Source organism: Coffea eugenioides, chromosome 11 (assembly GCF_003713205.1).
Source record: "Coffea eugenioides isolate CCC68of chromosome 11, Ceug_1.0, whole genome shotgun sequence".
Lineage (NCBI taxonomy): Eukaryota > Viridiplantae > Streptophyta > Magnoliopsida > Gentianales > Rubiaceae > Coffea > Coffea eugenioides.
In genome coordinates this window covers 48,725,785-48,738,757 of record NC_040045.1, presented here as the reverse complement: position 1 = coordinate 48,738,757, position 12,973 = coordinate 48,725,785, and the positions used below count along the sequence as shown (strand labels likewise).

Here is a 12,973-nt window from a genome sequence, read left to right as displayed (position 1 = left end):
GTTAATTTAGATATAGGGTTAGCTTGATTCTCATTAAATACGTGGATCTGGAATCAAAATCGATTAGATTATACTTTTTAAGGGAAACAATGATATAATTCAACGACTAACGGTCATGTTGCAAAAGAAAAATACACGATAATGAGAATTTCCAAAAGAAGAGATAATTAAAGTATGGCGCGAGAAGGTAATTCAGTTATTTTTTGTCGTGAATCGACTTTAATTAAAAGGAACAATTTGGCGAGAATTTTCGAAAGAGGAAGTCCAGAATTATGGCGGGAAAAGATAATTCAACTTATTTTTGTTGTGATCGACTTTAATTAAAGGGAACAATTTGGCGAGAAAATTTGAAAGAGGAAATGGCAACAGTATGAAGAAAAAACTAATTTGATTGTCTTTTTTTCTTGATCGCCTTTAATTAAAAGTAGCAATCTTGCCTCGTGTTTACGCTTGTTGATCAAAAATACGTTGCCAATTATTTGGCATATATTTGAAGAAAAAAATGTTTCTCACAACTAAAACAATACAAAGAATTAAAAATTAGGTTTAGCTTAATAATGTACAAATATAAATCATGTAAAAAAAATAACACAAATAAAATACTCCATCTATCTAGCGAATGTCATTAAATAGTTATCTAAAATCAAGGTTGTTGGTTTGTATATTTCCTTGCTTACTTTATTCCAAGTGCATCACTTAACTTAAAAAACACTTAAGAATTGTGTATATGAATTTAAATTCGTAAAATTTTTTTTTTTAGCTATTAATTCAGGTAACTCTTTTCTTTTGACCACAAAATTTGGAAAAAAACTATATATGTACTTTTAATTTTTTTTTCCTAGACTTCTAAGATATTAAAAGAAGATAAATATAGATTAAATTGCATATGAAGGAATTCCTTTAAGCATTGAATGCGGATTTAAATAATTAAAAAAATCAAGTATTAAGCTTGTGCAATAAAGGTTAACAATATCCAACTAATAATTGTTGCAACATCCGTAGAACTAACATATTCATGTATCGATCTACAAAATACAAAAATCTCGGATTGGAACTTTGACGATCTTTAATGTATATATTGGAGGTAAAGAATAATGCAAACCAAGTAAAAAAGAAGCAAGTTTTACTCACAAGGCATTAGAGAGAATGAGCTCATTCCCATAATTGACTCATTTTTAAGGAAAAATCATTTAAAACATTTCTCGCATTTGTCAAATAAAATTTTTCATCCCTCATTTTTTAAAATATTAATTTTACGTCATTTATAAATTTAAGTTAGCAAAATTTGGTTTTAACCTAAGTTTTTTTTTATCACTTTTTACAATAAATCTATCATATAACTTACACATGTCATTTATTAGAGGCAAAAAGATTAGATGCAATTTGCAGTTAAATAAATAATACGATCTACATACATTTTTGCCTTTAAAAAAGTGAAATTTGACCCAAGCTATCCCTGTTTTTCTCCCTTTAAAAGTAAGGTCTAACGTGATCTATATTTATTTTTGCCCTGAATAAATGGATCTAACTTTTTTGCACCTAAAAAAATTATCACATGAGAGTCATGTGATAATTTCTAATTAAAAAGCAATAAAAAAATCTAGCTCGAAGCTAAATTTTGTTAACTTAAATTTATAAGGGACATAAAATTAATATTTTAAAAGTGAAGAACGAAAATATCATTTAGCGAAATGTGGTGTACTTTTGAACGATTTTTTCTATTTCTAAAGAGTCAATGGAGTGAAAACCGTGTGACCAAGAAAATGACAAATTAGTGTAAATTAGAAAATTAGGCAAACTAAACTAAAGCAAGAACCTTTGATGACAGAAAAGCAGATTACTCGTCACCATTCGCGTTTAGCACATCAAACACTTCTTTAACGCAATAATCCATTACGTGCTGACAAAAACATTCGAGAAAATTGAGCCATAAGTAGGACTGTCAATGGGTTGGATCAGCCCGATCTCGGCTCATTCGGTCCGATAAAAAATCCGATGAACCCGATCATTTGATGATCCGGTCTGATTTTGAGCCTAAAAATAGGCCCGAATTAATTATGAGTCGAGCTTGAGCCTTATTTGGCTCAAACCCGATATGAGTCCGGCCCTTTAATTACATATATATAATATTCATATTTTGATATTATGTATAATTATATATCCAAATATATTATTACTAAATACTAAATATATATATAAATTACAAAGCACAAAAATACATCTAAAGACTCTTCTATGAGTTTTCTTGAGAACTAATATTAATAATGCATAACTAAAACTCTAACTTTTCTTATTGGTTGAGTAAATTTTTGTAGTAGCATAATATTGGTTGATTTCTTTTTGATCTACAAACACAAATCATCAAGCATATTTGGATTTAAATCGCAAGATTATAAAAAAAGTTTCAACTTTTAAAGATGTCTTGGCTTATGATCGCATATTTTATTACTATTTTTCATGCATTTTGAACGAATTAAATATAAATATTGTTGAAAATTTTTTGGTTTATATAGTTTTAAGAACTATTATTTGTTCATGTTTAGTTTTAATATTATAGTCTTGTAAATGTTAAATTAGTTTTACAACTTAATAGTTTGAGCAATTATATTAAGAAAATTAAGAAATAATAAGTGAATTTGGACTAAATCCGATTAAGGTTCATAACCCAAATATTATGTGAGTTGGATTTGAGTTTATCAAAATCCGGCTCATTAGGTCCGATTGCCAGACCTAGCCATAATGCTAACAAGAAGTGAACCCGGCTTGTATGCATGAATGTTCGCATTATTGCGTCTGAACAGCAACTCGAAATAAACAAAATAAAAAAGAAATTGTAAATTGCTGTTCATCCAGCTTGGGACATTATAGATTAGTTGTCGTGATTTCATAATCTTATTAAACATTTAGGGAAAAAAGCATAGTGCTTTTAAAAGTCGCGGGATACAGTTTGAGTTGATTAAATGTTAGTGCTTCATGAAGATGAGCCCAATCTCTCTCAATCAAGGTTGAAACTCGAGAAGGCGGGAAAAAGTTTAAAGACAGTGTCTAGGCAATGGCGTCGGTTGAATTGGCGGTTGTTTGGAGGCTGACAAGAGAGTAGTAAGCTCCGCTCGGACCTTTGGCCAGCAGAGAAGAATGTGTCCCTTTCTCCACCACCTTCCCTTTGTCCAAAACCGCAATCGTATCGCAGCTCTGGATTGTACTTAGCCTGTGCGCCACAACCACACTGGTCCTTCCCACCATCACTCTCTCCAGTGCATCTTGCACCACCTTTTCAGACCGACTGTCAAGTGCGCTGGTTGCTTCGTCCAACAACAGTATTGCCGGGTTTTTCAGGATAGCCCGGGCGATGGCAATCCGCTGCTTTTGCCCTCCCGATAGTTGCAATCCCCTGTCTCCGCACCACGTGTCATATCCATCCTTCAACCCCGCGACGAAATCATGAGCATTGGCTGCCTTAGCAGCCTCAATGATCTCCGCCTCGCCCACGTCCTCCGATGCTCCGTACGCGACGTTCTGGCGTATGGTGCCGGCGAATAATGTGGGCTCCTGGCTCACCAGTGCAATGTGTTTCCTCAGCGATCTCAAGTGGTATGCTTTTATATCTCGACCGTCGATCTTCACCACCCCGCGCAGCGGATCATAGAACCTCTCGATCAAGCCGATTATGGTGGATTTCCCTGAGCCGCTTTGTCCCACCAACGCCGTTGATTTCCCCGCCTGAATTTTGAGGGAGAACCCACTGAAGATGATCACATCGGGCCTGGAGGGGTACGCAAAATCGACATCGCGGAGCTCGACGTGGCCCGTAACCTTGTTGGGCTTGTGGCCTTCTGGATCCTCAGGTTCGATCGAGGAGTACCGATCCAAAACTGCGAAAACAGACCCGACAGCCTCGGACCCTTTGGCTAGATCATTGGTCAAGGTAGCCGCGTCGGCAATTACGCGACCGGTGCTGACCAGAATCATGAAAGTCTGGAACAGCGCTTTTGCTCCAAGTTCACCCTCTCCAATCAGTTTACCCCCATACCAAAAGTCGAGAGCCCACGTCAACGACATGAGACTGTTGGACGTACCAAGCCCAACACCGGCGAACCATGACTGCCGAATGCTTTGCCGTCGGGGGCCTCGTTGGGCCTGTTCAAGCATCCGGAGAATCCTAGCTTGGGAGCTGAAAGCGGTGACGGTTCTAAGGTTGGAGACGGCTTCAGCAGCGACCTTGCTGCTTTCCTGCTGGGCTTTGATGGCCTTCTTGGTCATGGTGGTTAGCAGAACGCGCTTACAGTAAAAGCAGGTGATGATAAGGGGTTGAACGGCTATCATGACCAGAGCTAGCTTCCAGGCGATGACTAGGCCCATAGTGCATGCGATGATCACTGCAGAAATAGTTTGAACCAGCAGCGCCATTCTATCCCCAACTAATGACCTTACCTGTACAAATACGGACCAAGCGTAAACTTGGTGAATTACATTAACACAACAATTTCCTGTAAGTAATCCGACAATCCAAAGTATTATATATTATTACTACTCTCTTTTTTTTCTCTTTTCTTTAAAAAATAAAAAAGGAGTTGTATAATTCACTATTCCAGGCTCGATCGGATTGCAAAAGTTCCTCCAATCATTCAAGCCCCAGTTTCTAGTCCAGGCTATTTTCAGGCCTCAAACTGGATTGCGTTAAAATAAGAGACCAATGGGCTCCTCTCTCGTTCGTGCCCAAAAAGATGGAAAAGAGAGGGGGAAAAAATGAAAATGAAAATAATGTGGTTTCTTAGGATAGTCCTTTGTTTCTTTTCTTATATAATGACATTGCTAATAATCTTTCTCTTTTCTTTTTTAGAATTTCAAAGGTAAAAAAGTACTAGTATTTTATACTCAAAAAAATGGCTTAACGTACTAAGATGGTGCTTCTTTTTTTCTTTTTTTTTTTTCCAAATGGATGGGAGGCAATTAATTTATGACCAACTTCCTGTGCAATTAATTTATGATCAGTATGTTGGTGGATTTAACTTTCAGAACACATTCTGAAAAATCTATTCAAAATTAAGAGCCGTCTATTATCTGATTCACAGAACCAATTCCAAGTAAATGAGGATGGAATAAATTCTTGTTCAAAAGCAAGCATATTTTTATTTTTTGGTTTTTTTTTAAGTCTCTCGTTTGGCCTGCTGGTGAACTTGGTAAAATACCGAGCGAAGAAAAAAGGCTGCTTACCACATTGGCATCCTTTGCTAGCCTGGAGCATAAGGCACCAGTTGTATTCTCATCCTGATCGAACCACCCTATTTCAAAAGTGAGCATCTTGGACAGCATCTTTTCCCTGATCCTCTTTGTCAAATGCTCCCCCATGGCTGCAAAGTTATAATGCTGACATATATTTATCACCAATGAAGCAACTGCCAGCCCCACAAAGGACAGAGCATATATCTCCGTCTTTTTCTTGATCTCTCTGTGATCGGGCAAGAAATACACCGATATCATGGATCCCAGCGCCAAGGCGTACGTCGGTTGAATTGCGCCGAACAGTACTGCACTAATACACCCTGCCGTTGCTTGCCTCCATTCAGGCAGGTTCATGGCCAATAATCTTCTGAACGAGGGTACTGAAAACACTTGATCCCCGGGAGCTGCTGCATTCTCTGCTCTATGGCTCGGAGTGGTTGAGTTAGCCGAACTGGACCTGCTCAAGATTGATAGCCTTCGACTGCTGGTGCTGTGCCTGTCGCTGATTGCATTGGACAGCGACGCCAGTGCGCTCGCATTGCTTTCAACTTGGCTGATTTTTTCCGTCTGTTGAAGGCGGATGAGCGACGTGTAGAAACCATTTTCATCCTCAACTAGCTCGTCATGCGAGCCAGTCTCGATGACTTGGCCATTCTGGACCACAGCAATGAGGTCAGCATTTCGGATGGTGGAGAGACGGTGGGCTATGGTGATGGTGGTGCGCCCGACGGCTGCCTTGTCCAGAGCTTCTTGAACAATCCTCTCTGATTCGGCATCCAGTGCGCTTGTGGCCTCATCAAGGAGGAGCAATTTTGGTGTTTTAATAATGGCTCTGGCAATGGCAATTCTCTGCTTCTGTCCTCCGGACATCTGAACTCCCCTCTCACCAACCTGCCTTGTTGATATCATTGCATATTCTTTAGTAGTAATTTAGGATTCATGATGATCAAAATACCATCAAGAAAAGAAAAGCACGCCAGCAAATTCCATAATGATTCATTCATGGAGTAAAAAATAAGATATAATCGCGGAACTAGTGGGATTAGTCAACTTATTAATTAATTATCGATTACTTTTAATTAAACGATGCGGAACATGAAGAATTTAGATGCCATCATATCCTGACAATGCCTGTCTATTCTCAGTGCTCAACGTCTCCAATTAAAAGAAGAATACAAGAGACTGGGATAAGTTATCCGGTGAAGGGAGGAAGAAGGCATGCAAGCAAACCACATGCCATTGACAGAGAGAGTATATGCTGGTTGTGATCACATATCTAGTCAGATTTAGATTACTGGAGGGGGGAGGGTTACCGGACTACTACGTACTCTTTTTAGTATCAATAAAGTAGTCGTTTTGTCAGCTATAGAATGGTTTGTCAACTTTCAGAGTGGATGACAGACACATAAGGTTGGCATCTATGTGTTGCTGCAAACTGTTATACTTGAACAAATTATTTGCTGCTGTTGGAACCATATACCAAAATAATAATAATAATAATTCTGTGAGATGACATACTTGCTTTGGTCACTGTTAATAAATTCAACGGTACACAGTAAAATATTATTGACATCAGCTTTGGAGATAAAGGACAGACAAACCTGAGTGTCATAACCCTGAGGCAACTGACAAATGAAGTTATGAGCATTAGAAGCTTTTGCTGCCTCGATAACCTCTTCCACGGATGCATCCTCCTTCCCAAAAAGTATGTTCTCTTTAATGCTTGTAGCGAAAAGAGCAGGCTCCTGACTTACCAGCCCCGTCTGCGACCTTAACCACTTGAGTTGCAGCTTATCAATGTTGAGCCCATCAAGCAGGATTTCACCTCCAAGTGGGTCATAAAATCTTTGCAGCAAAGCAATAACTGTGGATTTCCCAGAACCGCTTCCTCCAACCAATGCAACCGTTCTTCCAGCTGGGACTTCGAGGTTAAAATCCTTGAAAATTATGCTTTCAGGTCTTGAGGGATATGCGAATTCAACGTGCTTAAACTCAACTTTTCCCGAGACGTTTTCTAGAATTTGGCCTTCCAAGTTGTCCGAATCAATCTTGGGCACTCTTTTCATGATTTCCATGATGCGTTCACCTGCAGCACTAGCTTCTGACAAGTACCTTACGTTGGATAAGGCAGAACCCAGTGCCCTGTTGAATACGTCAAGTAAAATTAGTATACTTCCAGTTTCACATCTCAAAGCACTAAAAAATTCGATTCAAGAATATCAAATTTCAAGAAGTTGATGTTCAGTATAGATAGATGATTACAATCCACCGACGGCAAGGGCAGCACCGACTGCAAAAACATTCCCTCCTTTGGCACCGTGGTACATGACCAATCTGCTGCCATAATAGGACATGAAAGACCAAATTGCAAACACCACACCATTACTACCAATGGCCAAACCTTTTGCCAAACCTTGTCGCAGCCCCAATTTCAGTGTCCCCTGAAGAGCAGACGAGTACTCTGCGATAGTTTTACTCTCCCCAACAAAGGAGTAAACGGTCCTGACGGAAGAAATGGCCTGCTCTACAACTATCCCGGCCTTGTTGTATTCTTCCCTGATCCTTCTAGCAATGCTCATAAGAGATCTTCCATACATCAGACCTGGTATGACCAAAAATATTATAAAAGGAAATCCAACAATAGCCAGCCTCCAGACCATTGCAAACGCAGCAACATATGCCCCCACAAACGTCGAGAGATTCATCAACGACACTGGAACCTACAGTTAATTGAAGAATATTGACACACCGAATTAGGCATCAAAATAAAATATCATCGGCTGCGAGAAAAAACAGGTAGTACAAACCAACTTTTTCACTGATGACGTCCTGAATTACAAGACTGTCACTGGAGACACTTGCAATGACTTCGGCTGTGCTCGCCACATGTAGATCGAAGTAGCCAATTTCTTGCCTTAGCACTGCTTTAAGATATCGTGCCCTTAACGTAGAAGCTTGCCTCTCTGCTGTTCTAGTCCAACAATACCCCTCTGGAAGACCCAATTAATTACGAAAGGATAAATTGAAGCAAAACCAGGAAAAACGAATTTGTGATGAAAACAATTGCACAAACACCTACCGATGAAGCAGGATATCCATTGCCCGGCTGCCATATAGCAGAGAATCAATGCGTTCTGCATGAAGGCAAAACCAACTTGGTAAGAAACATAGATGTGAAGATCTTAAAAGAAGGCTTATGGGGACAAGGGTATGAAATTAAGAGGCCGACCTTGTTAATGCTATGACGGAAATCTTTTGTTACTGACGAAGCTGCGTCACCAATATTGTTCATGAGTTCGCTTGTCACCAGCAGCATCATCGGCATTAGAACCCCATCCCCAACTGACCCCAGAAAGCCAAGGGTCATCAAAAGTTTGTCAATATTATCTGCGTGCATGAAAATGGAACGAAATGATCCCTTGTTTTTTGATGACGTTGAATCTAATTTCTTTGATCCCATTTGGATAGGGCAACAACAAATACTGTTGTTCAGTACTTGTTATCACTATTCACTACTCCTGCTCCAGAACTTCAGTACAAGCCTGTACTACTCTCTACTCCTGCTCCAGAACTTCAGTACAAGCCTGTGCCGGTTCAAGGCAGAGTTGAAAGCAAACCATGTGTGGTTCTGCGTTTGAGAATTGGAGCATATATGTTATATATAGACCTCAACAGAGACTTGTACTTTTGGTTTATTCTGGTTTTTGCTTTTACTTACAGTTTTGCTGTAGCAGAGTCTCCGGCTTTTAGTTTCATCTTTTTCTTTTTTCCTTTCCCCAATTCTTGATTTGTCGGGGTCAATCAAAGTGAAAGCCTATTTAATAATTCGATTCAACACTTGAAATAATGAATTTATATTTTAATATATTTAGATACATTTAATAATTAAAAAATAAAATATCTAAATTAATTAAGTGGTACTAAATTTAATAGACAAAACGTGCTCCGAAAATTAAGAGATAAATTATTTACTTTAATATGATGTACAGTCAAATGTATTGGATTTAGTACTTTATTCAGTAATTTAATGGATTCAAACTTCAAATCTCAATTTTTAGCCTTGTTTGACTTTGTTTGATAACACAATTTGATATTTAAATTTAATGAATTCATATTTTAACACGTTCATACGAGTTTGATAGCAAAAAAAAATAAAACATCTCTCTACTAATTAAGTGATTTTTCTACGCAAAACTTGTTTAAAAAATAAGTGATAAACTATTTACTTATCACTTAATGTGATATACACTCAAATATATTAAATTTAATATTTAACAATTTAGTAATTTAATTGATTCAAACTTCAAATTTCAGATTTCGCATTTTAGAGTTCAAGTTTACAGACGAAATGCACAGTATTACTCCTAAATTGAAGCTGGATATTTTACGTGCCAATATAGAAGGTTCATGATTGACTTTACATATTTTTGGAGGTCGTCACTAATGACGATTGTGGCTGGAGGATTGAGTCGTGCGGATTAACTCCCGGTGGTTCATTTATCCAATATAATAGGAGATGGCGAGGAGGAAGAACCCCTTCTTGTCAGAATTGGCACGGCATTAGTTGCCACATAAATAGATGTTATCACGAGTTAAATGCTCGTCCGATCGAGAAACTCCATACACAAATTTGCACTGAAATGTCACGTGTGTGATGGGAAAAAGAAAAAATGATTGCTTTGCAGAGAGCAACACAGAGCAGCCTACGCTTTAAGCTCTTTTTTTTTTTTTCCCGTTTTGTATTTTCCTTTGCTTTTTTCAATTACGATGGGAAATTGAGCAGATCTTCAATGAACTCAACTTAATAAGGGAAAGTACATCGATCTATCAATCCAGCCTTAATCTTAGTTTTAAATTTTAGTTATATCTGCCCCACTGAGTATTCTTTCGATTTCTTAAAATTTCAAGCTTTTACGTTGTGTTTGATATTTTTAAAATCATGGCATTTGGAATGCAACTACTGTCCTAAGACTGAAATAGTAAAATCCCGGTGCAATACAGTAATACACTACATTTAATTCAAGAGTTTTGTAATGATTTGTACCTAAAGCATTTATTTTTACAATCTATTTTTTTTTTTTCGGACACGACGACTGTTGTATAACTTAATCTATTCTACTCTAAGGGGGAGGGGGCGGACTTAAGGAGGCATAGGGATAACTCGGAGGGGACTAAACCACCACCGGACCAAACGGGTGCACAACACACCCGTCTGGATTTTTTTGAAGCAAACCACTTAAATGTGGCATTTTTTGTGAGAGGCAAGGGTTCACCACCAAGCTAGGTGGTGGCCACTATTTTTACAATCTAATGCAAGTTAATTTTTATCAATAGTCAGTTTTGACTACTTGACCAGTTGCTAGCTAAATGTTAATTCTTATTTCTTAGAAGGTGAACTCTCTAATCGAGTAGTGCAGTGATCCTAAATAATGATAGATAATGGTGTTATTAGCTTGTAATTGCACATATGGCTTCAATATCCGTGCAATATATAATGGTTGAGTATCACTGACCGGCGTAAATACAAAGTATCATTTTTTTAAATCCCTAACCTACCCCTTAGTGCCAAGGATAAATACGTCCCGATTTATTAAAAAAAAACTTTTCCACAATTAGGAGCGAGCTATTTGCATCAACTCCCATCATCTTTCTGTATAATCATCTACATTGTAATAGAATTTAACCAGTAAGGAAATATTATAAAGAGAAATACTAGTGCACACACATTTTGACAATGGTATTATGTTTGATTTCATCCATTCACATAATTTTTTCCCCCGCTATATTTATTTATTTATTTATTTTTGCAACATATGCGGCCAAGCCCATGACCCTGTGGCCAGTGGGCTCAGTACCGCCCTCTCAGATACAATGCAGCCTAATACAAAATAATTGCCAAAAAAAAAAATATATGCAGCTTAGTTATCTCTTCCAAAAATGAGAAGAACAATAAATACAGCTGCTGGCGTAATCGGCTGTTCAGCATTAGCAAAGACAATTGAATCAAGAATTGCCATATTTTTAGTATGAACTGAATTCCCAGCATGTGCTCCCATACCATGATGCCTGGGTGGGCGATAGTGCAGACAACTACAAAAACAAAAAAAAAAAAAAGGAAAAAAGAAATCTAAGACATAGAGTATTACTTATGCTTACTTAACAAGAGTGATCTACAGTTGGCTCTGATTTTTATGTCTTTATTTTGTTACAAATTCATCATCACGAAAGAGTCAGTGCAGAGCGGCTTCGAAATTTCGAGCAACGGTGACATAGACAAGACGGTAGGCAGTATTCCTCTTGCGACCCCTTTGTCACTTAAATGTGGAAAAAAAAAGAGAGGGATGGTATAAACCAAAGAATCCTAGTATTAATTTGTATGGACAATGGGTTGAGAACGGAATTAAAGAATGCGAATCCACTTGCTATTGAAGTTAAAACGACTCCTCCAGCATCTGCCCTGATACATTTTGGCTGACCGCCCGTCTCTTTCCAAGACAATGACTTCACTCCACTTTTAAAGCGCTATCTATCCATCAAACTCATCTCCACGAGCAAATGGATCCATCAAAAGTCAAATAAGAATGAATTCCTTGTTTGCTCCTCTCTTCTATAGCGTCTACTTATGGAAAGCAATAAATGTTTTTCTTTACATGGTAATCTTTTTTTTTTCCTTTTTTTTTAATCGCTTCTTCTAAGTTACATTAGGCTTATAAACTACTCATCTTTTTTTTTTTTCACAAAATCATATTCTACTCTACTATATTGTGTGACTCCTCTACTATATCAAACTTAGGTTGACCTGCCTTTTATGTTTTTTGGTTTTTACATGTAGTAATATTTTGCAACTCTATTTTAAAAAAAAAAAAAAAAAAACACAGAAACTGTAATTCTGTAAATATGAGATCATGCGTCCATCGCGTGGGGAACAGAAATTGTACTCGTTAACTAATGCAAAAATAAGGTCATTCAAATTAATTATGATGAAAAAGCGCAAAATGCAACTTAAAATCTGACATGGTCATGGTAATTACTAATTACAGCATTAGTAAAACATCAAGTGAATCGAGTACGCTAGTACTCCCTTCGTCCCACTTTGATAGTCCTATTTTTCTTTTTCGTCTGTCCCAAATTGTAGTCCACTTTCCAATTGAAGAATGTAGTTGTATTTAATTTTTCTAAAATACCCTTATTAAATGTAAGTTGTTGTTACTATAAACCTACTCCATTTAAAAACTGACATGGTCATGGTAATTACTAATTACAGCATTTGTAAAACATCAAGTGAATCGAGTACGCTAGTATGTTCATTTTAATGCGAGGAAACATATTTTGTCAATCATTTTCTTCAATGAGTTGCATTGTATCGCCGTGTCATTTTTGACATGATATTCTGCAACGCATTTTGAGGTACCTCTCTTTTTTATGTAACATAAAAACATGGTGCACGTACTTTTATGTCACGATTTTCACGTACGCAACTTTAAAATTTTTGTCAATCATTTGTCATCTCTCATGGATCTGCCTTCCAAACGTTTCTATTTAACGACAAGAAGAGTCAGCCAGCAGAGAGATAGAAAGAGTTAGTTTTAAGATCGCAAAATTTGCAACCAAACTGATACGTGATGTTAAGCGGGAAAGAGCTTTCCTCCTGTGACTCAATGGTGCATCACGGTTCTGTTGTACGCTGTTTGTAAAGGTACTACCTATTAATAGAAAAGCAAGCGACATTTTGACCAAAAAGGAAAAAAAA

The 12,973-nt window shown here is 37.5% G+C and overlaps 1 protein-coding gene across 1 annotated transcript; it reads right to left on the bottom strand.

Annotated features, from left to right (window-relative positions):
- Positions 1–2,875: 2,875 nt before the first annotated feature.
- LOC113751296 (ABC transporter B family member 15-like) lies at positions 2,876–8,770 on the bottom strand. The gene is made up of 7 exons (XM_027295250.1): positions 8,453–8,770; positions 8,303–8,357; positions 8,035–8,213; positions 7,486–7,943; positions 6,825–7,365; positions 5,215–6,114; positions 2,876–4,431 (listed from the first exon to the last, which is right to left on the bottom strand). Exons 1-7 carry the CDS (start codon positions 8,681–8,683, stop codon positions 3,046–3,048), a joined length of 3,750 nt encoding a protein of 1,249 aa, XP_027151051.1. The 5' UTR covers positions 8,684–8,770; the 3' UTR covers positions 2,876–3,045.
- Positions 8,771–12,973: the final 4,203 nt, after the last annotated feature.